The 25,653-nt window shown below is 34.4% G+C and overlaps 2 protein-coding genes across 4 annotated transcripts in view; one reads left to right on the top strand and one right to left on the bottom strand.

Annotated features, from left to right (window-relative positions):
* Window positions 1-545: 545 nt before the first annotated feature.
* On the top strand, window positions 546-4,535 carry LOC144448581 (uncharacterized). The gene is made up of 4 exons (XM_078138856.1): window positions 546-568; window positions 1,545-1,677; window positions 3,030-3,129; window positions 3,542-4,535. The coding sequence occupies exons 1-4, from the start codon at window positions 552-554 to the stop codon at window positions 3,694-3,696; spliced, it is 405 nt and encodes a 134-aa protein (XP_077994982.1). The 5' UTR covers window positions 546-551; the 3' UTR covers window positions 3,697-4,535.
* A 775-nt stretch (window positions 4,536-5,310) lies between these two features.
* LOC144448316 (uncharacterized) overlaps window positions 5,311-25,653 on the bottom strand; it is a 41,792-nt gene continuing 21,449 nt past the window's right edge. For 2 of the 3 annotated variants that reach the window (XM_078138504.1, XM_078138505.1), the window contains exons 2-15: window positions 24,795-24,871; window positions 23,357-23,818; window positions 22,483-22,549; window positions 21,306-21,422; window positions 20,662-20,739; window positions 19,869-19,988; window positions 18,971-19,192; window positions 18,549-18,595; window positions 18,075-18,119; window positions 17,678-17,726; window positions 17,127-17,255; window positions 12,114-12,268; window positions 11,216-11,379; window positions 5,311-10,299 (exon numbers count right to left, since the gene is read on the bottom strand). In XM_078138504.1, the coding sequence (XP_077994630.1) occupies window positions 10,280-10,299; window positions 11,216-11,379; window positions 12,114-12,268; window positions 17,127-17,255; window positions 17,678-17,726; window positions 18,075-18,119; window positions 18,549-18,595; window positions 18,971-19,192; window positions 19,869-19,988; window positions 20,662-20,739; window positions 21,306-21,422; window positions 22,483-22,549; window positions 23,357-23,818; window positions 24,795-24,856 (1,737 nt within the window). In that variant the 5' untranslated portion in view covers window positions 24,857-24,871 and the 3' untranslated portion in view covers window positions 5,311-10,279. The remainder of the gene's footprint in view (window positions 10,300-11,215; window positions 11,380-12,113; window positions 12,269-17,126; window positions 17,256-17,677; window positions 17,727-18,074; window positions 18,120-18,548; window positions 18,596-18,970; window positions 19,193-19,868; window positions 19,989-20,661; window positions 20,740-21,305; window positions 21,423-22,482; window positions 22,550-23,356; window positions 23,819-24,794; window positions 24,872-25,653) is intronic. The other variant, XM_078138506.1, reaches the window with a different exon arrangement.

Here is a 25,653-nt window from a genome sequence, read left to right as displayed (position 1 = left end):
TAACTGAGCTGAGGTGAGCAGGCGGAACGAACTATATAATTAGGATCAACAAAGGAAACCATTTATAAACCACATCATCCCTACTCATCAGCCCCCTCTTCCCATCTCCCTCCCTCTGTCTATCTGTGTGTGTGTGTGTGTGTGTGTGTGTGTGTGTGTGTCTCTCTCTCTCTCTCTCTCTCTCTCTCTCTCTCTCTCTCTCTCTCTCTCATATAACACTGTCTTATCAACACCAGTTGAGCTTGGTACTACTCCCGAGACTAGCGCGTTTGCACATTTTACTGACTCAACTCAATTTAACCGAAATCGCAAGTACAAATTTGAACACTGCACCACCACCACCATCATCTACACATACAAATTGCAATGCTATCATATATGGCGGGAAAATCTGTGAACGACAAAATTGTGGCGGGAATAGCCATTTCGTTACCAGTTGTCTGATTGGACAGAAGTTAACATATCTAAAATTCTATTGGTCCAAATGAGCCATGTGATTGCAATACGGTGACCTGCATTTAGTTGTAACGACGCGAGTCCATTGAACAGGAATGGTGCGAACCGAAAGGTGAGGAATATTGGCGTGGATTCTTCCCAGCCACAAATTTTGACGCTTGTGGCCTACAGCATTAACATTGTGTGGTCATTTTTCAATTTTTTGAAGCATTAGTATGTTCAAAAGTTTAGCGTTCCTGTGATATCGAAGTGTGAGCAAAAATGTGTTCTGTTCCCACTCTGTGTATCAATCATACTGTATCATGTGTACATACGTGCTGTTTCTAACAAATTTGGTGTCTAGGTTCAACTTCTAGTCAGCACCAGTTAGTAAGTTCAGGATTGCCAGTTTTAGAGTTACGGTCTGGTGTACTTTCCGATATAAGTATGTAAGTTGGTCGTCTGTTTACGTACCCAGTGTCACAGGATAAACTATATCGTAATAACGTACGAGTACAACTGTGCGATATTTGTACTCATCAAACATTTAGCGTTCTTCATGTTCATGCAACTAATGTAGTAATTTCTGAGACCTCAATATAAATACTTCCGAAGTTGTAACGGACCTTTCAAAATTACTACAGTGGTCTTTTCCCCCATGTATGTTCACTGTACTGAACAATGGGACGAAGGCGCCTTTACAAAGGAATGAAATGGTGGCTAATGATACGCACTAATATGTTCAGTATTTACGATGTGTAGACAAATTCTTAGCGACTGGCAAATATAATTGTTATTTTCCGTACCAGCAGTACTAGTTCGAATATGGTTTGAAACAACCAATGGTTATACTAATGGCGTATTTGGTCTAAAGTAGACCTCCTTACAGATGAAGTAGTTCCGAGACTCGATTCAGTGACAACAGCACAGTCGTCAAAATCTATAGTCCCTTCATTACTCCATCGTCAGCAAACAGGATTTTGTCATCTATTTCCAAGTTAACCCTTTTTTTAAATAGTTGTTCCCAGGATTGGTGTACCTGGCTATTTGGGTCAGATTTCGACAAAACACAAATTTTCAAATTCATACAAAAATATTTCTCTGTATAGGTCATTAGAACAACAACCAAAAGAGGCAGAAGTCAAAATGGCAGAACAAACTACCCCTGAAGTTGAAGAGATGAATACTGGATGTGAAATGAAGGAAAATGTGACACCTGAAACAACAGAACATCAATCAGAGGTAAGGACTTTTAAAAGAAAATAGGGATTTGTGTAACATCTCCAAAACCCAAGTTAAAATAGTATTTCTGTTTAAAAGCTATGTTCGAAGTCAAATAATTGTTTAGGTTGTGAAAAATTATTGTTTGGCAGAGTGATAGAAAAAGTTGGTCCACAGTTAAAGAATAGTCTTAAATAATCATTATTAAGATAACACAAATGTGATGATTCGAGATTGAAACATGGCCCTTTAAGTTATTTTGGTTTGAAATGTGGTTTATGGCCAAGTTCACATTAGGGTTAATTATTATTATTTTTTTTATTTTTTTATTTTTTTATTTTTTTTTGGGGGGGGGGGCAGTAGGCTGCTAGTAGAGCTATAAAAAAAGTTGGTATAGAGCAAAGGAATGATCCTATGTAATCCTTATGGGCCAACTGATACGATAGCACTACCTGGGATAGAATCTCTGCAGGTTAAAGGTTAAAGGTCAAGTTTGGATTAGGATTGCAATTTAGGTGTGAAATAAGTTGGACCAGAACTAAAGAAGAATCCTACATGTAATCCCTATATAGTTCCATTGATATGGTACTGCTATAAATGTGAGAATCTGGGATTTAACCTTTGACCTTAAATTATTGATAAATGGGTATTATCTACACAGAATGTCAGGAGATCATTTTGTGAACTGGTCGTCACCGGACTAGTGCCTTAAAAAATCCAGTGGTCCTGCTGAAAGAATTAGTGATCCCAGGTCCCGCTAATGTGAAACATTAAATCTTACCGATGAATGTATATTCAGACGATTTTTTAACATAGTTATTAACAGTAAGGTACTGGTCCAACGGACCAGACAAGGTAAAATTTGAGTTGTCCACCCAAAAAAATCACTAGTCCCAGACGCAGGATCAGTGGATTTGTTCACCCCTGTGATGCATAAAACAAAATCTGAATGAGATACTATCGATAAATTGCTTCAGTTCCCAATCTTTGAATTATAAGTTCTCTTCTAAAATTTCACAAAGTATATGACATGCTAATATAACCAAACATTTTATTGTCAAAAGTACAACTATACTTGAATCAGGTGTTTGTATTCGGTGCTGTGATTTCTTTTAGGTAAAAAACTGTGTTTACCTCTGAGTCGCCATATAATAAGGTATATGGGGGAATATTAAATTTGGTTTCATCACAAGAAGTTGACTGCTGACAGCTGTGCATCAGTGTGGCACATCAAATTAGCACTGAGGGTACACTGTATCTCTTCACATTCTGCTTTGATTCCCCCATTTAATATCAGGCTTTGATTTTAAAATTATCAGCATGAAAATATATAATATTTTCTGTTTTCACTGTGACATTGTTACTAATGTTAGGATAAAAATGAAGAAACTCCGAAAGAATCACACGTTGAAGAGACAAAGGAGGAAAAGTTGGATCAAGTATCAGAAAATACAGAACCAGATCAAAATAAAGGTGAGTTTTGACTAATTTGGTGGTGTAATTTGGCACTTTACCCTAACAAGATAAATTGTGCCTTCCGATGCATCCTGTAGAGGGTGCAAATCTGCTTATTTGTCTGGTCTGCAGTTCTTGGTACCTGCAATACCTTTTTACCTCATGCTAGGGGGTCAGAATAGAGCATTTTAAGGTTTCCTTATTCTAACGCACACCTAGAGTAATGCGCATTGAGCGGAAGTTTAATTATGGTGTCGATGAAGAAATTGAATGTTCATTATTTTGATGACGCACCTACCGGTAGGCAGTAATATTCAATTCCAGATAGTGAAAATTAATGAGGCAAAAAATAAGGTGAACATAATTTTTCAGCATCATAGTCATGTCACTGAATGTACATTCAGGGATACTGTTTTTACTCTGTCCACAGATCAAGAGAAATCTCCTAAATGTGAGGAGATAAACAACAAACGCCAGGCGGAAGATGAGCCTGAAGTAGAAACAGGTGATCAGGTGAAGAAGGCAAAGACTATTGATACCATGGTAGATCCTACAACTACGAAGTCTGTGTCATGTGAAGAATAACTTTGTTGTCTTAATTGTTACAAGCTCTCCAGATAATGTAGTTACTTTTCAAATAAACAGCGCCCTCTGGAGACAGTAAGTAGTACATGGTAAAGGTGAAGTGATAGCACTGAATACTTTTCTTACATACATTATAAGATTTTTGATTCATGCAGTTCAGTTTTATGATTCAATTTTTATATCAAGGTCTATGATGTGGAAGAACCTAAAGGTTACCTTGATGTGATATAGTTGTTTTTAATTTTCACCACTAGAGGGTGCCCTTCGCTGGAAAGGTATATTGTTAGATTTTACTCTTCGGAGAATGAGAATTTTGCCAGATTTTAAGATTGTTAACTGATGTCACAATTTAAGTGTGTAATTGATATATTTTTTATCTTTTTTTCCAACCGTTTACATCATTAAATTTTGTAATTTTTAAATAAAATTTTCTTCATAGCCTTGTGTGTCAAATTGTAAAGCTTAAAGCAATGAATGTTGACAAGCTGGTCAAATTGTTGGATGACAACTGAGGATATGTTTTGTAACATTTATGGAACAATTGATATCCCAAACTTGATATCAATGCTGGAGAAAGCTGAGGAAAAATTGAAGACTTCATGAATTTTGACCAACAATGTTCATGAATTTTTATAAAATATCTTGAAGGAGAAAGCTATGACTTCAAAATTTAAATAATATTGGGTTTTATAACTTTTTATAATGCATTTTATGTATTTCCATGACATTTTTAAAAGAATTTGATAAGGTCCCAGCTGACACTGCCATGTCTGACCAGTGAAGGTTTTTTTTATAACTTGGGTACATGTATTTCGAGGAGTGCAGTTGTAATATTAATTGTTGGAATTGAATAAAAGTTGGTTTTTGAAATAAGATAATTTCTGTTCCTAGTCAGAAGCATAATGTGTGGTGTGGTGCGAGGAGAGATTTAAATGACGGGGTAGAACTGTTGAAAGAGAACACTAGATTGTGAGGGAACATTATGGGGAAACTGTTGACAGAACACTACATTGTGATGGAACATTATGGGGAAACTTTTGAATGAGGACACTAGATTATAAGGGTATATTATGGGGAAACTCAAATATGAGGACAGTAGATTGTAAGGGTACATTATGGGGAAACTTTTGAATGTGAGGACAATAGTCTAGATTGATTGTGTGAGGGAACAATATTATGTATGGATAATTATGGGAGGGGACATTGAAATGATAGTAAACACTGGAAGCCTATCAAATGTACATGACAAGATCATGGAATCCATAAGACATTTGAATGAGGACAGTAGATTGTAAGGGTACATTATGGGGAAACTTTTGAATGTGAGGACAATAGTCTAGATTGATTGTGTGAGGGAACAATATTATGTATGGATAATTATGGGAGGGGACATTGAAATGATAGTAAACACTGGAAGCCTATCAAATGTACATGACAAGATCATGGAATCCATAAGACATTTGAATGAGGACAGTAGATTGTAAGGGTACATTATGGGGAAACTTGAATATGAGGACAATAGATTGATTTTACCAACACGTTACTGCATCATTGTTTGCTGTCATTGTATACAAACAACACAATGGGAACCATATTGTATATCTACGGCTGCATAAGCACTTTATTCTAAATACTATCATGCATATACATTCATTTGACATATAAAAATATTGCACACACTACAAACTACATGAAGTATGGCATACAAGACTAGTACTAAAATAGATGTAAGTACCGACAATATCATAAAAAAAGGCATTTATGATTTACATTATTCAATAATAATAATAATTATGAAAATACCAAAGATCTATTTTCATATTTGACTACCAGTACTACAAATCTGAAGACCACCTTCAGCAGATCATGCCATTATTTTTTTTCTCTCGCTATTAATATGTATTTGCACATTCGATAGTTAAAGATGTCGACCAATATTACAGAAAAAAAAAGTGTAAGTCGCAAAGACAGTATAGCACCTATGCATATCACACTGGTCATTTTTGAATATCACTGATCACATTTTTCAGTTTGGAATTTGATTATGTTTGATGGAATTGAAAACAGTCACATCAAATGAGTAGTATAATTGGAATTTGGAATTAGGTCTGAGTGAACAAATGAGCAAAATTTTGACAAATTACGTAGCGGATTTGTAATTTCTACTCAAATGACAAATTACGTAGTGGATTCAGATGTTTCCAAAACTATCAAGTATAGGAAATCCGCTACGTAATTTGTCAAAATTTGGCTCACTTGTTCACTTAGACTTAATTCCAAATTCCAATTATCATTTAGTGCAAAGGTCAGAGGTCATTTATTGACTTATTATAATTAGATTTGTGAGTATTATACATATTCATGAGTCTGATTGGGCACGGTACTGTCTGAAGGTTAAAGGTCTCAAAGTCAAAATAAATGAATATATTAAAGTACATGTATATTTTCAAACTTCAAAATAAAGTGTGATCAATGCTACTCAAAACATTCTCCCTGGTGTGGCGCCACTAAAACATTCACTGCCAAGAATTTATACCTATAAAGAAACCTCAAGATGGCAAGGATTGGTCTCAAAGCACCCTCAACTTTATCACTATATAGGCGTAATGGTGAAGTTCGCCCTCAACGACAAAACCTTACACAAGTACAAGTGATGACTGTTACCTCTACTTTGTCATAATATCTGAGGGTGATGACATAGTGCAACTTCAACTTTAATATTGTCCCAGAGAGTGACAACACTGTCACTGACTATTAGTCATAAACACAGGTGACTAATTCCAACAGTAAAATGACATCAGAGTTGCTAGGGCTGGTGCTACCCTGGACATCTAAACAAACTTTTAGAAGTGAAAACTTTACTTTCTATATCTGCATTTCTACGCTCCTATTATCTAAAGTACTTTACAAAAAAAAATAGCTCTCACACTCTGAATCTGACAACGAATCTAGTAGTAATAAGTTGAACACTGAGTTGTTTCATTGTAAAAATTCACTCTAGTACTAAAATAGTCAAGAAATTGTAAAAAAATCTGACTTTGACTTGTGTGTGCATGATGATTGATTAGATTGACATGTACAACTCTCCATAGAAGAGTAACAAGTACATAGGTCTAAAAACAGCACATTAAATACATAATCCGACATATATGGAACTAAACTTAAAAAAAAAAAAGCATCTTTCATACTTTTTAACTCTTTTTTTTTTAAAAGGAAAAGTCAAGTCAAACTCATTTCTGCCTTTTATTGATGATTACTGCTATCAATACTATTAGTGATAAAATAACTCATTCTCCACTTTGAAATCATGTAAAAAGCTCTGCTTCACTTGACATGTGTTCAGCCATTTTGGGGGGATTTCCTGCAAGGGTTTATGGGAAAACCTAGTGATGATGTCATCACCTTCCCATAAACCCTTGCAGATAATCCCCAAAAATGGCTGAACACAAGTCAAGTGCAGTTAGTTGAGCTTCTTTACAATGTTTGAAAGCTTGAATAAGTTAAGCAGGTGTTATTCTATCACCCAAGTTTATAGCTGCGATCACAGCTGTACTAAAGGCAGGAATAAGCCTGACTGGACTTTTCCTTAAAACAATCAAATAGAAAATCTTGTACTGTAAAAGCTCAAAGCAAATTTCTATTCCATAGTCTGGCAGGCAAAACAAGTAGATTTATTTATTTAATTAAGTATTCTGTCCAACTAAATATGACAATAACTATAATTCCATTCCTAATATTTTGGCAATGATAATGTGCTTTAAAAATAAGAAGTAAAAAAAAAAAAACTTTTGAGTGTGTAATTTAAATACTAAACCAGTTCTAGCACCAGTCTCGGGTTAGTAGAGGGGAGAAAGCACCTTGCAAAACGATTCCTTCAAAATCAAAATACTGAAATTTTTTTTTAGGTTTGCGTTTATATAGAACTTCAAATCTTTTTGAGAGCTTGAGGGGAGAAAGCACCTTGCAAAACAATTCTTACAAAAATCAAAATGCTGGAAAATATTTTGAGGCTTGCTTTTTTTGAAAGAACTTCAATTCTTTTAGAGAGCTTGTGTGTGCTAAGTCCCTGGGTTGTTCACCAACTAAGAACAGCCTGGCGGCCATTTTGAATTCTGTGACGACAAATCTGAGGTGATTTTGTTCTTTATTCAATGTCTCCATGGCAACCAAGTGATTTTTTTCTACAAACCTTGTAAATTTCCTACGATAAAATACAAGCAATCACAACTTTTCAAGTCTTTTAATTAAAGGTATACTCTATTTTAAATACACAGTTCACTAAGATGATAACAATATTGTCAATAAATGTAGATGTTTTAATTAAAACAAATGTAAGTAAATGCCACTACACATTCTTCGAGTACTAACTAGGTTATTGCAAATTATTCATTTTTTCCTTACAATTAAGAAAATTCTACATTCTTTTGTACAAAATGTGTTTGGATATATTTGGAGAGGACAAAACTTATGCATTATCGGCATCTTGAGAGTAATGGATGCAAGGCAACCTAGCTTCCCAGATTTTAGCAAGCATAGCATCATAACTTGTGTATGGCACCCTCGCTCCTTAGAGTTATGCATGCATGGCACCCTAGCTTCCCACAGGTATGCATGCATGACAACCTAGCTTCCTAGAATTATGCATGCACGACACCCTAGCTTCCTAGAATATGCATGCATGACACCCTAGCTTCCTAGAATTATGCATGCATGACACCCTAGCTTCCTAGAATTATGCATGCATGACAACCTACCTTCCATGAGTTATGCAGGCACGGCATCCTAGCCTCCTAAAGGTATGCATGCATGACACCCTAGCTTCCTAAAGGTATGCATGCATACACTGTGAGTTGTTCAAAGAAGTTGTGAAAATTTAAAAGTTTGTCTTCTGTTGTCTTTTTTCAGGTCTATATTTTTGAGTTGTAACTGTAACAGTGGTTTTCTATAAGAATCAACTTGCTGATTGCAACAGTGATCAATAATGTAATACGTGTTGATACTTTACTTCACTGACTAAAGTAACATTACTAGAAAGTGGACTTTTTATTCCCCAAATATACCAGAACAGTTTGAGACAATTACTGGAATACAATCTTTATCTACATATATATATATATATGGTATATTTTGTTTCTACCATTGTCAATCATTAAGATCTCTAGGTCTCTAAATTCCAATACTTACATGAACAACGAAATTTTTTTCTGACTTGCAAACTTAGTATATTTGTATAAATGTAAATTCAGTACATGATTTTATATGTTATACCATGCCTGCTAATGCATATAGTTAAGCAATTAGATGTTATTCCCCAATATTTTCTTTGCTCAGCCAAGGAAAATACGAGTGATCTAAGGGGCCTTTATCACTACTCAACTAACAACTTATAGTGACAAACGAGTATTTTCAGAATGAAGAAAAATATTGGGGAATAATATAATTATACCACCGCCAGTAATATAAATAAAAAATTGGGGGAAATAATGAGAATTTTGAGTGTTTTGACTCACATTTCGAATGCAACAAAACTAGTGATGTAGACATGTGTTATGATGACATACATTTTGTAGACGCACATTATGACGTAGGACAACCAGAGTATGTATCCCATATTTTTTATTCAATTTGGCTCGTGCATGGTACAAGACAAGACATGCAATGGCAATTAAATCTCTATGTGTTTATAAACAGCTGCACTTTGATATGAGATTTAGATTCTGATTTCAGGAAGTGTTGTCTCACCACCAATCATAAAATAATTGTACATTTTGTATCTCTCAGTACTAAACCGTTCTTGTTACATGACCAAAGGTACTAATTACTTACGAGTAAATGTTTCACCTGTTCAATTAAGTCAACAGGTTTTTAAAATTACTTTCGAGAAACATTTCACCTGTTTGGATTGACAATCTTTGTTAATTACTTACGGGTAATGCTTCGCCTGTTCCTGTCGACAGGTTTTGTTAAATTACTTACGAGTAATGTTTGACCTTCAAGTCAACAGATTTGTTAGATTACTTACTGGTAACATTTCACCAGTTCCAGTCAACAGGCTTTGACAGGTGAAACATAAACTAATTAGAACCATTGGGTGTGTAACAAAAACTATTTATTAAAGTATTTTACTGACCTGATGAGCATACATAAGGCTTTTACTCTGTTAGTGTTTTAAATGAGGCAAAACAAAAGTCCATCTAAGTAAAAACTACTCACACATTCCAGTTATTTTGGTTATTAAATCCTACAAATTTGCATACAGAGTGATATCAATTATATAACCATATTTTAACACAACCTCCAAAATAAAAGCATGAGAAAAAGTGAACCAACAGTAAAAAAAAACCTTGGGTAGTCCAGTCCCCTAAAAGACACAGCACAGATATTACTATCATGGTGTATAATAAATTGCATTTTGTATTATTTGTAATTTACACATTCCACTATTCTTTTAATATATAGCCATGAATTATTCCATTACTATGGGGTACATAGATTTATAGTAATATACATACATTGTATGAAGATTACGCTACAAACTAAAATTTTACTTGAGCAGCCATGGTTACAGTTTCCAAGGTAACACTTAATATTCTTCTGTTTCACCTGTTAAGCAGAAAAAAAAATTTCAGCTATTTTAGTTAGATTCATGAAAAAGAAGACAATTACTAAAACATATCACATGACTTCATTTACAATTAAAATAACAAGTGACTTGTAATTAGCTAATTTGTATTCATATAAAATTATTTTAATGAGCTAATTTGTATCCATATACATGTTTTATTCTAATTAGCTAATTTGTATTCATATACATGTTTTATTCTAATTAGCTAATTTGTATTCACATACAATTATTTTAATGAGCTAATTTGTATTCATATACATGTTTTATTCTAATTAGCTAATTTGTATTCATATACAATTATTTTAATGAGCTAATTTGTATTCATATACATGTTTTATTCTAATTAGCTAAGTTGCATTCAATGCATTGTATGTTTTATTCTAATTAGATAATTTGTATTCATATATATGTATGTTTATTCTAATTAGCTAGTTTGTATTCATATACATGTGTTTTATTCTAATTAGCTAATTTGCATTCATATACATGTATGTTTTACTCTGAGCTGATTTGCATTCATATACATTGTATATTTTATTCTAATTAGCTAATTTGCATTCATATACATGTATATTGATTTTATTAATATATAGTGTTCTGGTATTTGTTTTTAAAGGCCCAATTTCATATTATGATTAAACTTTATGTGTCAAAAACAGCTGTCTGCCAATGTTATAGAAAAAGTTAGTCAAGAACAAAGAATGAAATCATCCTACATAATCCTTACGGCTCCAGGGATAACTTAGCAAAGGAATGGTTTCTGTAGTGATTTTCTTGCATACTATGAGTATAAGAGACCTTATATTGTTCACTATATACTTACCAAAGGAATGGTTTCTGTGATCTTTTTGCATAACATTACTGTGACAGGCCTTTTGTTCATTATATACTTACCATAGGAATGGTTCCCGTTGTGATTTTCTTGCATACTGTGGCTATCATTAATAGCTGGAGTCTTTTTCTGTGAATCTAGTTTGGCCTGTCCTCGATCTCGTAGAATCTTTCTCTGGTGAGCCTTACAGTAATATTTGTCATCCAGCACAGCATAATTTGTCAGACTAAAAAAATAGTGTGAAAATAACAGGTCACTTTTTTGATGTTCAAAAGATAAAAAATATTTATGTCGTTAGTGCACAGTTACTACCAAACCAGAAAGACTTTAGAGTTTCAATTAGACAGCATTTTTTCACTTCTCACACAACTGTCTTTGTTACGAATTACACAAACAAGCACTGATAGCGCACATGTGCATATGAAAATGGGGCAGAACTGTTACATTTATTTCTCTGTAAACACAAATACCTAGTTCTCTGTTTGAATCATCCTCGTTTCATCTGACAGTGATGTTTATTACTCCTCGCAGTCAGATCAAGTGTATCATTTTATTTTATTGCATATTACCTTTGTGCAAAGTTTGGTTGAAATAGGCTGATGCATGCCACAGAATTGAGAGTGCACAGCTGGATGGACTAACAGATGGATGCACGCACACACACACACACACACACACACACACACACACACACACACACAGGGACAGCTGGATAGAGCCCAATGTAATAGCCCTTCTCTAGGCATCGCCTATTAGTGACTTACATGTCTTAAATGTGTCACTTAGGGTAATTACTCTGTTTATAGACAGGCAACTTGTATTATTGCTAAGCTGTTTCCAGTAAACATGACATCATGCAAATAAGTTAAATTCATGCATGCATGCACCAACAGTAACATACTACCTAAGTGAGTTCAATTTTAACACCCAAATATGGCCATTCCTAGAAAATGAACTTACTTGATAGTTGACTTGCAGCTGTCACATCTAAAACAAGCCTTGTGGAATATTTTATTGTCAGCTTCTAGTTTCTCCATGGCATACACTGTCTTACTACAAATCTTACACTTGTCACCAGCAGCTGGTTTCCAGACCTTACTACCACCACCACCACTCTATAATGTCAGAGAAATATACAAATATTACTAACACCATTCTATAATGTCACAGAAATATACAAATATAATATCTGTTGATTGTTTTCAATGAAAATGTTATTTGGAATGTAACGAAGAGAGAACAAGTCGAATAAGTGACAACATAAGCATTGTATTATTCAATGCATCTTGGAACCAGAAAATCAATCATTATGAACACAGCATGCAAAAAAGTAGAACACTGACTGGTGTGTGCACTCTAAATTAGTCTGACAACAGTAATTTCTTGTGAGGCACCACAATATGTGTTCCCCTATGCTTTTATTATGTGGTGACTCACAGGAAAACTCTTTTTTAAAATCATTTTCACCAAAAAGAACAAACTGTTGTCTTTCACTAAAATGCACTCTGTAAAACATGTCACATCAACTGATTTCACCTTTGAACTCATTACCATAATCAATTCACTAAACCACAGTATTCTAGTCTATGTAAAGAACTGCATGCACATGCAACAAGACATCACCACCATCAAAAGTCGACCTAAACAATCTCACCTCTTACACTTAACACTGCTGTCACAGCTAGAGTGATAGTTTTGAGAGCTTTTGAAGAAAAGATGCAAGTTTGCCATATTCAAACTTAGCGCTGCTGACAGAAGTAAGGAAGAAGAAGAAAAGAATGAAGGAAAACAAGGAAGCATGAAATGATTATGTCACCAGTAATGAAGTACTACTGTGGAAAGCAAACTATCGTCAAGCTAAGATAGACACAAACTAAAAAATATTGTTGTTGTATGTGGTATGTTACTGTATCTGTCTTCCTTGGGCCACAGACCCGACTAGTTTAAACAAACTAATTTTGTGGTCCAGCCAGAAGTTTAAAGTTATTTTTTATTTACTTTTTATTGCCAATGTATTTACTTATAATAACTAATTCCTTTTCCTCACTTGATATGTCAATTTTCTTTTCTTTTCGACTTCTGGCAAATAAATAAATATGTAGATTACATAAGTGGGTGGTTACTATGGTGTCTATGTGGATATAATCAACCAGTAGTCAAGATAGTGTGAACACTGAATGAGCTTGAATGTGCTGACACTTGAGGAAAACTTGGCAATCAGAGATACCAGCCTAATATAAGTATAATAGGGAACTTGCAAACCTGCCATGTTGAATGTTGCATCATGGGAAATATGCTAATCAATTAGTATTGTAAACAATGTTGATACATTGTTTGTAACAACAAATAATCAATTGATTGTTACCCTGACAATTGTAGGAGGCTAATTTTATCAGTAGCTCCAGATTAAGTATTATGATAACCACAGATATAATCCCATAGTCCTTTGCGTCTGAGCGTGCTCAGTCTGGATTGCAAGTTCCCCATTGCATAAACATTCCACCGATACCTTTTATAATCTACATACTGCAACAATAGTCTGTGTTTATCTTAATTTGCAGATAGTTTGGTTTCCCTAGTAGTATTTTTTTACAAGACATTGATAACATGAAGGCATGGATGATTCAGTGACAATGTCATCACTTCTGAACTAACTTACAAGATGTTCCTAATAGCTTGATGATTTCATAAAGTATACAAAGTAATCTAAAGAGTGATCACTGTTCTCTGTCGAGGATAATGTCTCAATTGAAGGACGACATACATGTAAGTTTTGTTCAGGTCGCTCCCCATTTGTTTGCACAGCATTGTGGTGAAAACAAAAATGGCAATTTTTTGCAAATTCTTCACGGAACCTCATTCTAATACCTACCAAACTTATGTTTTGAGAGGCTTTTGGGATGAACATATTCTTGGCAAATCTAAATAAATACCAAGATGTACCGAGATGTAGTGAATAGGTATATATAACCAAGATGTAGTAAAGAAGTGGCATTTTGTTGAACTGACTACGTACATTTGAAACCACTCGCCACAAATTTTATAAAATTATGAAAACAGTCTCAAAACTGCAAAGGGTATCAATTTTTCGTTTTTAACGCTCAAAAAGTCTGCTTTCAGAAAGGAAATCCTCTCTTCCTAGTAGGAAATATGAATATGTACAATCACCAGTTTTTTTAAGCATTATTTTGCGAAACTCCCAGAGAAACACTGAAACACATCATCATCATCACAACATATTTCTGATTCCAGAACTGATGACTTACAATTCACAGACGGGTATAGTTTGAATGAATACAAAGTATTAATATTCATGATTGTTTATTTTGATGGTAATAAGCACTTATGACTCATGAATATTCATGTTCTGATATTAAACATGCATATCTGATAACTCCCATAAGGCAATGCATGTCCATAGAAAGGAACTTTATCAATAAATAAGAATCAAATTTCAACAGTGTTTCTCAGTAATCCCTTCTAATGTAAGTGATGTGAAATCATGAAAAGAATCTCCAGAACTCAACTTTTACAATAATGCCTTACTTCCTGGAGTTGTGTTCCCCCTTAAATAAGACATTTCTGCTTGAACACCATCAACACAGCATAAGTGGTTAAGCACATGTATACGCAAAGAAGCTTGATGATGTAATATGCAACAATTTTTTAATTTGTTGGTATATCAAAAAAATAATGTAATTTTTATGTCTCAGCTGAGTAAATGGTGAAACAATGTGAGTGGCCTGCCATCAGAGTTATTAAATGTAACTATCTTTAATACACTGCATGTAGTAATAGTATGTAGTGGGTGATTGTAACTAACTTTAAGACACTGCATGTAGTAATAGTTTGTAGTGGGTGATTGTAACTAACTTTAAGACACTGCATGTAGTAATAGTATGTAGTGGGTGATTGTAACTAACTTTAAGACACTGCATGTAGTAATAGTATGTAGTGGGTGATTGTAACTAACTTTAAGACACTGCATGTAGTAATAGTATGTAGTGGGTAATTGTAACTAACTTTAAGACACTGCATGTAGTAATAGTATGTAGTGGGTGATTGTAACTAACTTTAAGACACTACATGTAGTAATAGTATGTAGTGGGTGATTGTAACTAACTTTAAGACACTGCATGTAGTAATAGTATGTAGTGGGTGATTGTAACTAACTTTAAGACACTGCATGTAGTAATAGTATGTAGTGGGTAATTGTAACTAACTTTAAGACACTGCATGTAGTAATAGTATGTAGTGGGTGATTGTAACTAACTTTAAGACACTGCATGTAGTAATAGTATGTAGTGGGTGATTGTAACTAACTTTAAGACACTGCATGTAGTAATAGTATGTAGTGGGTGATTGTAACTAACTTTAAGACACTACATGTAGTAATAGTATGTAGTGGGTGATTGTAACTAACTTTAAGACACTGCATGTAGTAATAGTATGTAGTGGGTGATTGTAACTAACTTTAAGACACTGCATGTAGTAATAGTATGTAGTGGGTAATTGTAACTAACTTTAAGACACTGCATGTAGTAATAGTATGTAGTGGGTGATTGTAACTAACTTTAAGACACTGCATGTAGTAATAGTATGTAGTGGGTGATTGTAACTAACTTTAAGACACTGCATGTAGTAATAGTATGTAGTGGGTGATTGTAACTAACTTTAAGACACTGCATGTAGTAATAGTATGTAGTGGGTGATTGTAACTAACTTTAACACACTGCATGTAGTAATAGTTTGTTGTGGGTGATTGTAACTAACTTTAACACACTGCATGTAGTAATAGTTTGTTGTGGGTGATTGTAACTAACTTTAACACACTGCATGTAGTAATAGTTTGTTGTGGGTGATTGTAACTAACTTTAACACACTACATGTAGTAATAGTTTGTTGTGGGTGATTGTAACTAACTTTAACACACTGCATGTAGTAATAGTTTGTTGTGGGTGATTGTAACTAACTTTAACACACTACATGTAGTAATAGTTTGTTGTGGGTGATTGTAACTAACTTTAATACACTGCATGTAGTAATAGTTTGTTGTGGGTGATTGTAACTATCTTTAACACACTGCATGTAGTAATAGTTTGTTGTGGGTGATTGTAACTAACTTTAATACACTGCATGTAGTAATAGTATGTAGTGGGTGATTGTAACTAACTTTAACACACTGCATGTAGTAATAGTTTGTTGTGGGTGATTGTAACTAACTTTAACACACTGCATGTAGTAATAGTTTGTTGTGGGTGATTGTAACTAACTTTAACACACTGCATGTAGTAATAGTTTGTTGTGGGTGATTGTAACTAACTTTAACACACTGCATGTAGTAATAGTTTGTTGTGGGTGATTGTAACTAACTTTAACACACTGCATGTAGTAATAGTTTGTTGTGGGTAATTGTAACTAACTTTAATACACTGCATGTAGTAATAGTATGTAGTGGGTAATTGTAACTATCTTTAATACACTGCATGTAGTAATAGTATGTAGTGGGTGATTGTAACTAACTTTAACACACTGCATGTAGTAATAGTTTGTAGTGGGTGATTGTAACTAACTTTAATACACTGCATGTAGTAATAGTTTGTTGTGGGTGATTGTAACTAACTTTAATACACTGCATGTAGTAATAGTTTGTAGTGGGTGATTGTAACTAACTTTAACACACTGCATGTAGTAATAGTTTGCTGTGGGTGATTGTAACTAACTTTAATACACTGCATGTAGTAATAGTTTGTTGTGGGTGATTGTAACTAACTTTAACACACTGCATGTAGTAATAGTTTGCTGTGGGTGATTGTAACTAACTTTAAGACACTGCATGTAGTAATAGTTTGTTGTGGGTGATTGTAACTAACTTTAAGACACTGCATGTAGTAATAGTTTGTTGTGGGTGATTGTAACTAACTTTAAGACACTGCATGTAGTAATAGTTTGTTGTGGGTTATTGTAACTTACCTTGCGTGGTGTGACAGTTTGTGCTGGCTGGTCAACTTTCTGTTGAAACATACTAAGTCTCCCAGCAACACCACCTGATGCTGCGATGCCTTCATTACGTTCCTTGAATCGAGAGTATCTGGTCTTCTCCTACAGAACAGCACAAGACATAATAATGTGTTCTACTAGTACTACAGAACAGGACAGAATAGAACATTACAAAACAGCACAAGACATAATAATGTGTTCTACTATTGAACATGACACAATAGAACATTACAGAACAGTGCAGTACAAGACCTAACGATGTGTTCTACTACAGAACAGGACAGAAAAGAACATTACATAACACTACAAGACATAACAATGTGTTCTACTACTGAACATGACAGAATAGAACATTACATAACACTACAAGACATAACAGTGTGTTCTACTACAGAACATAACAGAATATAACATTACATAACACTACAAGACATACCCGTTCAAATTTACCAGTAGCATAATATAAACACACATATTTTCTACAGTACATTTTGATAAAGAGAACATCATTTTAACTATCTTACCAGCTTTTCTTCATCTTTGTTACCAATCTGTTCCATAAAACGACTCACTCTGAAATACAAAATTTATATATAAGAAAACTGACATGACAAATCTTGCATGTATGCTGTATATTACATGGAACATGTATATATTGATAACATGCCCACTGATGTACAGCTTAGAACCATCACTGAGTTGATGAGTTTAACTAAGCATTCTAAACACATCATGCTTAATACCAACACTATGAATGTTTAGTATACAACCCTAAATTACATTACTTTTTCAGATAACTCATACAACTACAATATCGATGGGTTCCAAAATAGCAATATTTGTAAAGCCCAAGTCATTCTAAAGGTGGAGAAAAGTTTCTTGAAAAGTTTCTATTCACATAAATATCAAAACTCTACTTACTTGTGAGTTTCAACTCCTACACCAAGGCCTAACTTCTTTGTAACACTAGATAGAAGGAAGGTGAAGTTGTCATTATATATCTTATTGTCTCTGTCTGTCTGTCTGTCTGTCTGTCTGTCTGTCTGTCTGTCTGTCTGTCTGTCTGTCTGTCTGTCTGTCTGTCTGTCTGTCTGTCTCTCTCTCTCTCTCTCTCTCTCTCTCTCTCTCTCTCTCTCTCTCTCTCTCTCTCTCTCTCTCTCTCTCTCTCTCTCTTTATTTCTTGTTATATGATTATATAATAATGTTCTACATTTTATACTAGTTTGTTATCCTTTAATTTCATGTGTACTCTGTTCTTTTGTATTCAGGTTTCCAAATGCCAAATATAAAATTTTGAAAAGAAAAAGGAGTAAATCAGACTGATTCACTTTCAAAATCAGGAAGAACTGAAAATACAGTATGGCAGAAACCTAACAACACCCATAGCTGACTTACCTGGTTTTCGTATTAAGTTGTTCAAGTCTTTGAGTATATTCATTTAGCTGTGAAAGTTTATAAAGACAAATATTACATAAATTTTAGATAAGTTGACATATTAACTTCAACATTCAGACTTTCTAAGAAGCATGTTAACCATATAAGGTCATTTCCAAAAAAGAATAACCATATAAGGTCATTTTCATAAAGGATAACCTTATATGGTAATTTCCGTAAAGAATAACCATATAAGGTCATTTTCATAAAGGATAACCATATAATGTCATTTTCATAAAGGATAACCTTATATATGGTAATTTCCATAAAGAATAACCATATAAGGTCATTTTCATAAAGGATTACCATATATGGTCATACATGCTACCAAATAAGGTCATTTTGTTTTTACAGTTTACATAAATTCCATATAAGTCACTTACATCATAATCTTGGATCTTCTTCTGTTGTTGCATGTTAAAGATTTGTGACAACAACTTGTAAAGATGGTCATGGTATTCCTTGGCCATAGCTTGTAGTTCTCTAACTGTAGATGATTCATCTGCTGTGTCTGCTGGAATGCGTTCTGCCAAGGCTTTCTGTTTTTCTCTTTTGATATCTTCAGCACTCTGAGCTGCTTCTTGCTTGGCCTTGGCAATGTTAGCCTGGCAAATGGAAATCAGTAATTATTATGATACACCTCTTGTCACAAATTGTCACTAAGAACTCATTAGAAATCATGGTCACAGGCTTTTTCCTAACATGGCACAATCTGAGTTTGCAAGCTTTTAACTCTGGTGAAAATAATTAGGCCTCACAAAAAAAAATTATGTGGTCCCGATTACGCTCAATTTTAGAACAGTCATATATTTTTATTTCATTTTTTATATATATAAATTTTTTTCATATGTGAGTGTTTAGTTCAGGTAGTTATGTTTTCTGTTGTTTTCAATTCCATATGTTCTCTGTGTTATTGGTTTCTTCTCATCAGATGTACAACCATTACAGATTGGAATAACAGTTTTATATTGTCTTTTTAACTTAATGTCAGTTTCCACATCCACTACTTCTCGCGAGACTTCACAATTTTTGCGATTTTTTTTTCTTTCTTGACTATGTAAAAAAAAGTTTAGGGTTGGCCTGAAAAACTAGTTGCTTAAAAACCTGGCCTTTAATGTGAGCATTTAGTAAATTCCAGACAGGTACCCCCTAAGTAAGTATAATTAGTCAAGTATAAGCACAAGACCCCTTATCCCCTTCATATATTTCTATCAGCTATATAAAGACAAAAATAGAGTATGAAGATTTAGTAAACATATTGATGTGTGAGTTCATGTTTACCTTAAGATCTAGTTTTTTGGCGGCAATCAACTGTACTCTGTCGTTGACCATGTTTTTACGTTTCTCCTCAGCTTCAGCTTTACGTTGCTCCATTTCTTCTTTACGTTTTCTTGCTTCTTCCTAATAACACAGAAGTGAGTGTGTGTATAGTTATGATACATGTAGCAATTGGTCATCTTATCACTGGTTCCTTCATTTTTCTCTAGAATAAATTTCAGTCAGGTGGAACTTTACATATATCAGCCATTTTGAGTTGTCAGATATGTATGTATGTATGTATGTATGTATGTATGTATGTATGTATGTATGTATGTATGTATGTATGTATGTATGTATGTATGTATGTATGTATGTATGCATGCATGCATGCATGCATGCATGCATGTATGTATGTATGTATGTATGTATGTATGTATGTATGTATGTATGCATGTATGTGGAGGAGGGTGGGTGGGTGGGTAGTAGTAGGTATGTGTATATGTACGTGTGTGTGTATGCATGACTGTACATAAACAATTTTCATTACAAATTTTATCTTTGCATACCAAGCTCAGCCACTGAACTACATGCATATGTAGTCTATAAGGTACATGTATGCCAGGACAGAGTGCCCTCAAGCATTGGCTTACCCCTTAGTAGCAGGCCACTGAGGGCAGTGTGACGTGATGCATCTTATAGTCTTAAGAAAGACTGTAACTGAACTTAAAGAATAAATATTATGTTACTTCTTGTCGGCCATGGTTTCAGATTTCTCTGCAGCTAAAAGAGGTTTTGAATGAAGAACACTTTTTACCTCTTCTCTAACTTTCCTTACAGCTTCCTCTTCTCTTCGTTTCTTCTCTCTCTCTTCTTGTTCCTTCTTACGTTGCTCCTGTGAAATATGTTACAATTGAAACTGACTCAAACCTACACATTGTATGTCATTGTAGGACTGAAAATTGCCAAACCTACTTTACAGGACATCACTGCATGTGTACACTGTACACTAGATTTTGCATAATTGTTTTTTGATAAATTTAGTTACAGATTTTTTAAGAAGACGTAATGCAAAAGCCCACTGAGATGTGAAACTACTCAAAGATTGAAGCCATTTTTGCTTTTAAGGAAATCGTCAGTTTTCCTTCTTCCCACAGAGTTAACACCGTATTCGGCAGCCATATTGGATTCTAAAATGACTAAATCTCAGTGTCATTGTGACCTCTATTTCATAAATTTGTACGGTGACCCCAGATTTGTTTTCATTAATTAACCGATAAACGGCTTGACTCTTCTTGAACAAAACAACAGCAAAAATTTAAAGAATGTGTTATCAAATTGGTTATAATCACCTAAACAAAGACATTACTGTTCTTGTATCACATAATATGTAATCATTATTCAAATTACCCATCAAATAATACCCATAATCCTTCACTCTTACCAGGTGTCGTTACTTACTTTTTTCTTACGTAGTTCTTCCAGTTCTCTCTCTTGTTCTTCCCTTTCAAGACGTCTCTGTTCTAGATGCTGTTCCAATCTCTCTTGTTCCTCCCTCTCACGTTTCTCTCTCAATTCCTGTAATATTTAGGGAAAATATATTATATTAATTCACTGCTCTTTCAATTTGGAACAGTCTTCCCCAGTCTCATGTCATCCCCAGTCTCATGTCATGTAGTCCCATCACATGACTTGTCTGTGGACATGGGACTACTGTTAATTTTGAGCCTTGAAACCTTATCCTAGCATGATGTTACTCTAGATGTATGCAATCTGTGATATTACAATTATCTCTCGGCATTGCTAGAACAGTTGATTGCCATTAATAACAGATTCTTAGACATTTTTAGACTTAGAATAAATTAAGTTATCAGATTGTTTATAAGTCATGTCATAATACTCAGTTTAAGTTAAAAGAATTGTAAGTGATGGTGATTATGCTTCAGTAAGTAGAAAACTGTAAAGAAGTGACTCGGGGCGGCATAGTCTTGGTTACCCAGACTCTCACCACTGGGGGCTCTACCTATGAGACCACCACCCAAAACAAGAGTCTGGGGAAATGAGATTCCAACTATCCCACGCCTCTGTAGCCTCTGGAGCAGTGCATCATGGGGAGTATATCACGGCCAACTGCAGCCTGATTTATTTGGGTACCTTCGCTACAGATGATCACTTCTCAAGCGACTGATATATTTATTAATTACAACAAACAGACATCGTAAGCCCATTTTTTAAGCTGGGGAGGCAATGTATTGTGTGACTTTCTTTGGGGTAGTTGGAACGTGGCTTCCCCAAACTCGTCTGGGTGGTCTCGTAGAAGAGCCCCCAACAGTGAGAGTCTGGGTAAGCAAGACTAAGGACACCATAATGTCTGTTCACAAGTGCATACTGGGAATCTTTATTTCTTAAAGCTAACACAGAGGGCGACATTACACAAGTGATCCTACATACATATAATTTTAATATAACATACATCACACACTGCAAGTACCTTTAAAATATGCAGCAAAAAATACACTCAGCATAGTACGAACTCAGCTTGTGCCATTTTATAATAATAGTAATAACTTTATTACACAACTGCATCATCAGAGAATACAGTAAGGTAAACAACAATGTATTAATTGATAACACTAACCTCCAATGTCTGGATTGCTTCCCGTTCACTACCACCATCTTCCTCTGTTCTATCAATCGTAGGTATCCTGTAATAATATTAAAGTAAGGAGGTATATATAAATTAGTCAAATTCATACAGTTAAAGTGGCCATATGGATGAGAATTTGGTATCTATTTTGGATTTGTATTTGATAAAACAGCTTCACTATGTTTTTATACTTGACAAAATAATGTGAAATAACATATACTAAGTCTATGTTCATAACTCAATAAACTGCAAAACATTAAACAATGTGTAAAATGTTTGTTATTATACGTACAATAACAAACTTTTTACACTTTTTGCATCTTTTTGCAATGCATTGAGTAATGAACATGGACTTGGTACATGTATATGTTCTTTCACATTATTTTTTCAAATAGAAAAACATAGTGAAGCTGTTTTATCAAATAAAAATCCAAAATAAATACCAAATTCTCATCCATATGGCCACATTAAGCTACATCTAGTGTTAGGTGATAACACTGAGCCTGTCTCTCTGTCACTGTAAATGTGTATTTGTTTGGCCAAGTGTTTGTATCACATAACATCTCAATAACTGTGTATTTGTCTGGCCAAGTGTTTGTACCACATAACATCTCAATAAATGTGACCTGTTAAAGGCCCTGTCTGTGTAAAGATTACAATGCTGGTGTCAAAAACAGTTGTCCGTCTGAACTATACCAACAGATGCTCAGAACAAATGAATAATCATATGAAATCCTTGATTTAAATGATAACACTGACACAAGAATATGGGATTGAATCCTTGGCCTTTAAGTTTGTCGACAACATATCAACATACCTCCCTATCCTATTCCAAATTAAATACTTTTACAGTATTAAAACAAACCTTTTAGGTTTAGGTCTTTCCTCAACCCGTGGTTCCTCTATCTTCCTGGATGTCCATGCCGGTTCTGGTTCCGGCTCCACTTGTAGTTCAATCTCAGGTTCATCAGCATATTCTGGTTCTTGGTATGGTTCTGGTTCTGGTTCTGGTTCTGGTTCTGGTTCTGGTGTGGGCTCTCTTTCAATAACTGGTTCCGGTTCTGGTTCTGGCACAGGTTCTGGTTCTGGTTCTGGTTCTGTTGAGTACCGACTTTTATATGATGACGAAAAAGAATAACTGTTGACAGTCTGTTCTTCCTCTGGTTCCTGCTTTTCACTGCGAAATGACGATGTATAGGAGTAACTTTCTGTTTCTTGACTATTTACAGCCGCGTTCTCTTCCAACTGACGTCTACGTTCCTCTCTACGAGCTCTGCGTGCTGCAGCGTCGTCTTCTTCGGCAGCCAACGCTGCTGCTGATGCAGCTCTGTATATATGAGATAATTGAAAGCTAAATTGTAGGTGCATGTCAGATTATAAAACCTGGATGAGAGAAAACCAGTCGTACTTTCAACTTCTTGGCACAATTGAGAAGCAGAACTTAGTTATCATTTCACATTAACATACTTAATTCTACGCTTCTCATCATAACAACTTAAAAATAATGGGTTGGTGGGTCGGTCAGTCAACAAATTTTTAAGTACTAAAAAGAAGAAGTGGATATGTACATGTTTGTGATACTTTCACTTCATAATCATATTTTAACAATCAGAAAGACTTAGAAATAATAATTAAAGTCAGAAGGAAACTTTGAACCATTTATTTGATTATAGTTCGCAAATTTCAGCAAAAATAATAATTTTCACTCAGATACACACTAATTAATTGTGGGGGGGGGGATGGGTGTCTTTGTAAATTGATCATTAATATCAACAGGGAACAATGTCACTGAAGGGGCATCTCCTTAAATGCCAAACTATTAGACTTTGTGAATTGACTGACCAAGATTTATAAACCAAACTATTAGACTTTGTGAATTGACTAACCAAGATTTATAAATCAAACTATTAGACTTTGTGAATTGACTGACCAAGATTTATAAATCAAACTATTAGACTTTGTGAATTGACTAACCAAGATTTATAAATCAAACTATTAGACTTTGTGAATTGACTAACCAAGATTTATAAGTCAAACTATTAGACTTTGTGAATTGACTAACCAAGATTTATAAATCAAACTATTAGACTTTGTGAATTGACTAACCAAGATTTATAAGTCAAACTATTAGACTTTGTGAATTGACTAACCGAGATTTATAAATCAAACTATTAGACTTTGTGAATTGACTAACCAAGATTTATAAGTCAAACTATTAGACTTTGTGAATTGACTAACCAAGATTACAAGCCCGATATTCATTTTGAGTCGTTACTTGTTGTCATCATCACTCTCATAATTACCTTTCTGCTTCCCTTTTCTTTCTTCTTTCTTCACGGCGACGTGCTCTCTCTTCAGCATCCATGATTTATAAAGTTATCTGTAAAAAATAAAATATACATCAATTATTGTTAGTATTGTTTCTTGTTGCCTGAGAAAGAAGATGTGTCTCTCAAAGAACAATTTCGTCAAACTCAACATTTTCTCAAATTGCATATTCAACAAAAAAAGCAAGAATAACTTGAGGTGGAACATACATAATATTTTGATTATCAGAAAAACAAAAGATTTTGTAGTTTGGACACTAGGGGTGCTGTTCACTGGAGGCTGCTTTTGGCTCAGACAGAGTGAGGATAGCCTTTTTTAATGCTTGTCTCTCTATGCTCCTCAGCAAAAGTCAGTTACTTTTTCAACCAATTGAAGCACTCTAATACCGTTTCAGATAAATTTTAAGAATTCACAGACTTTTTTTAGCTATATTTTGTTGATTGCTTCACATAGGGTATACCTTGCAAGGAAATTATTGGTGAACTTATGTACCTGCTGGGTATGGAAGCCCATGACTGTAAGGTGTGTAACTGGAATACACCATACTGAGTTAACTACAAAACCACAGTGCTATAGAGTTTTAATTAGGTAGCATGATATTTTTCATGTCTCACACAACATATTTTGTTATGAATTACATAATACAAAATACAAGCACTGACAGCTACATGTACGTTAATGTTTAAACCTGACCAGGACAATTTAAATCACATTTGCCAGAAAAGGTGCATAGATTTTATTTATGATGATTGTGTTATATTCATACACTATGACATAATGGCGCAAAATTCCAAGGACTTTGAGTGCAGATATTGAAGTCTGCCCTCTATAGGT

The sequence above is a fragment of the Glandiceps talaboti genome, chromosome 17 (assembly GCF_964340395.1).
Source record: "Glandiceps talaboti chromosome 17, keGlaTala1.1, whole genome shotgun sequence".
NCBI classification, from domain to species: domain Eukaryota; kingdom Metazoa; phylum Hemichordata; class Enteropneusta; family Spengelidae; genus Glandiceps; species Glandiceps talaboti.
This window is presented reverse-complemented; position numbering and strand designations above follow the sequence as displayed.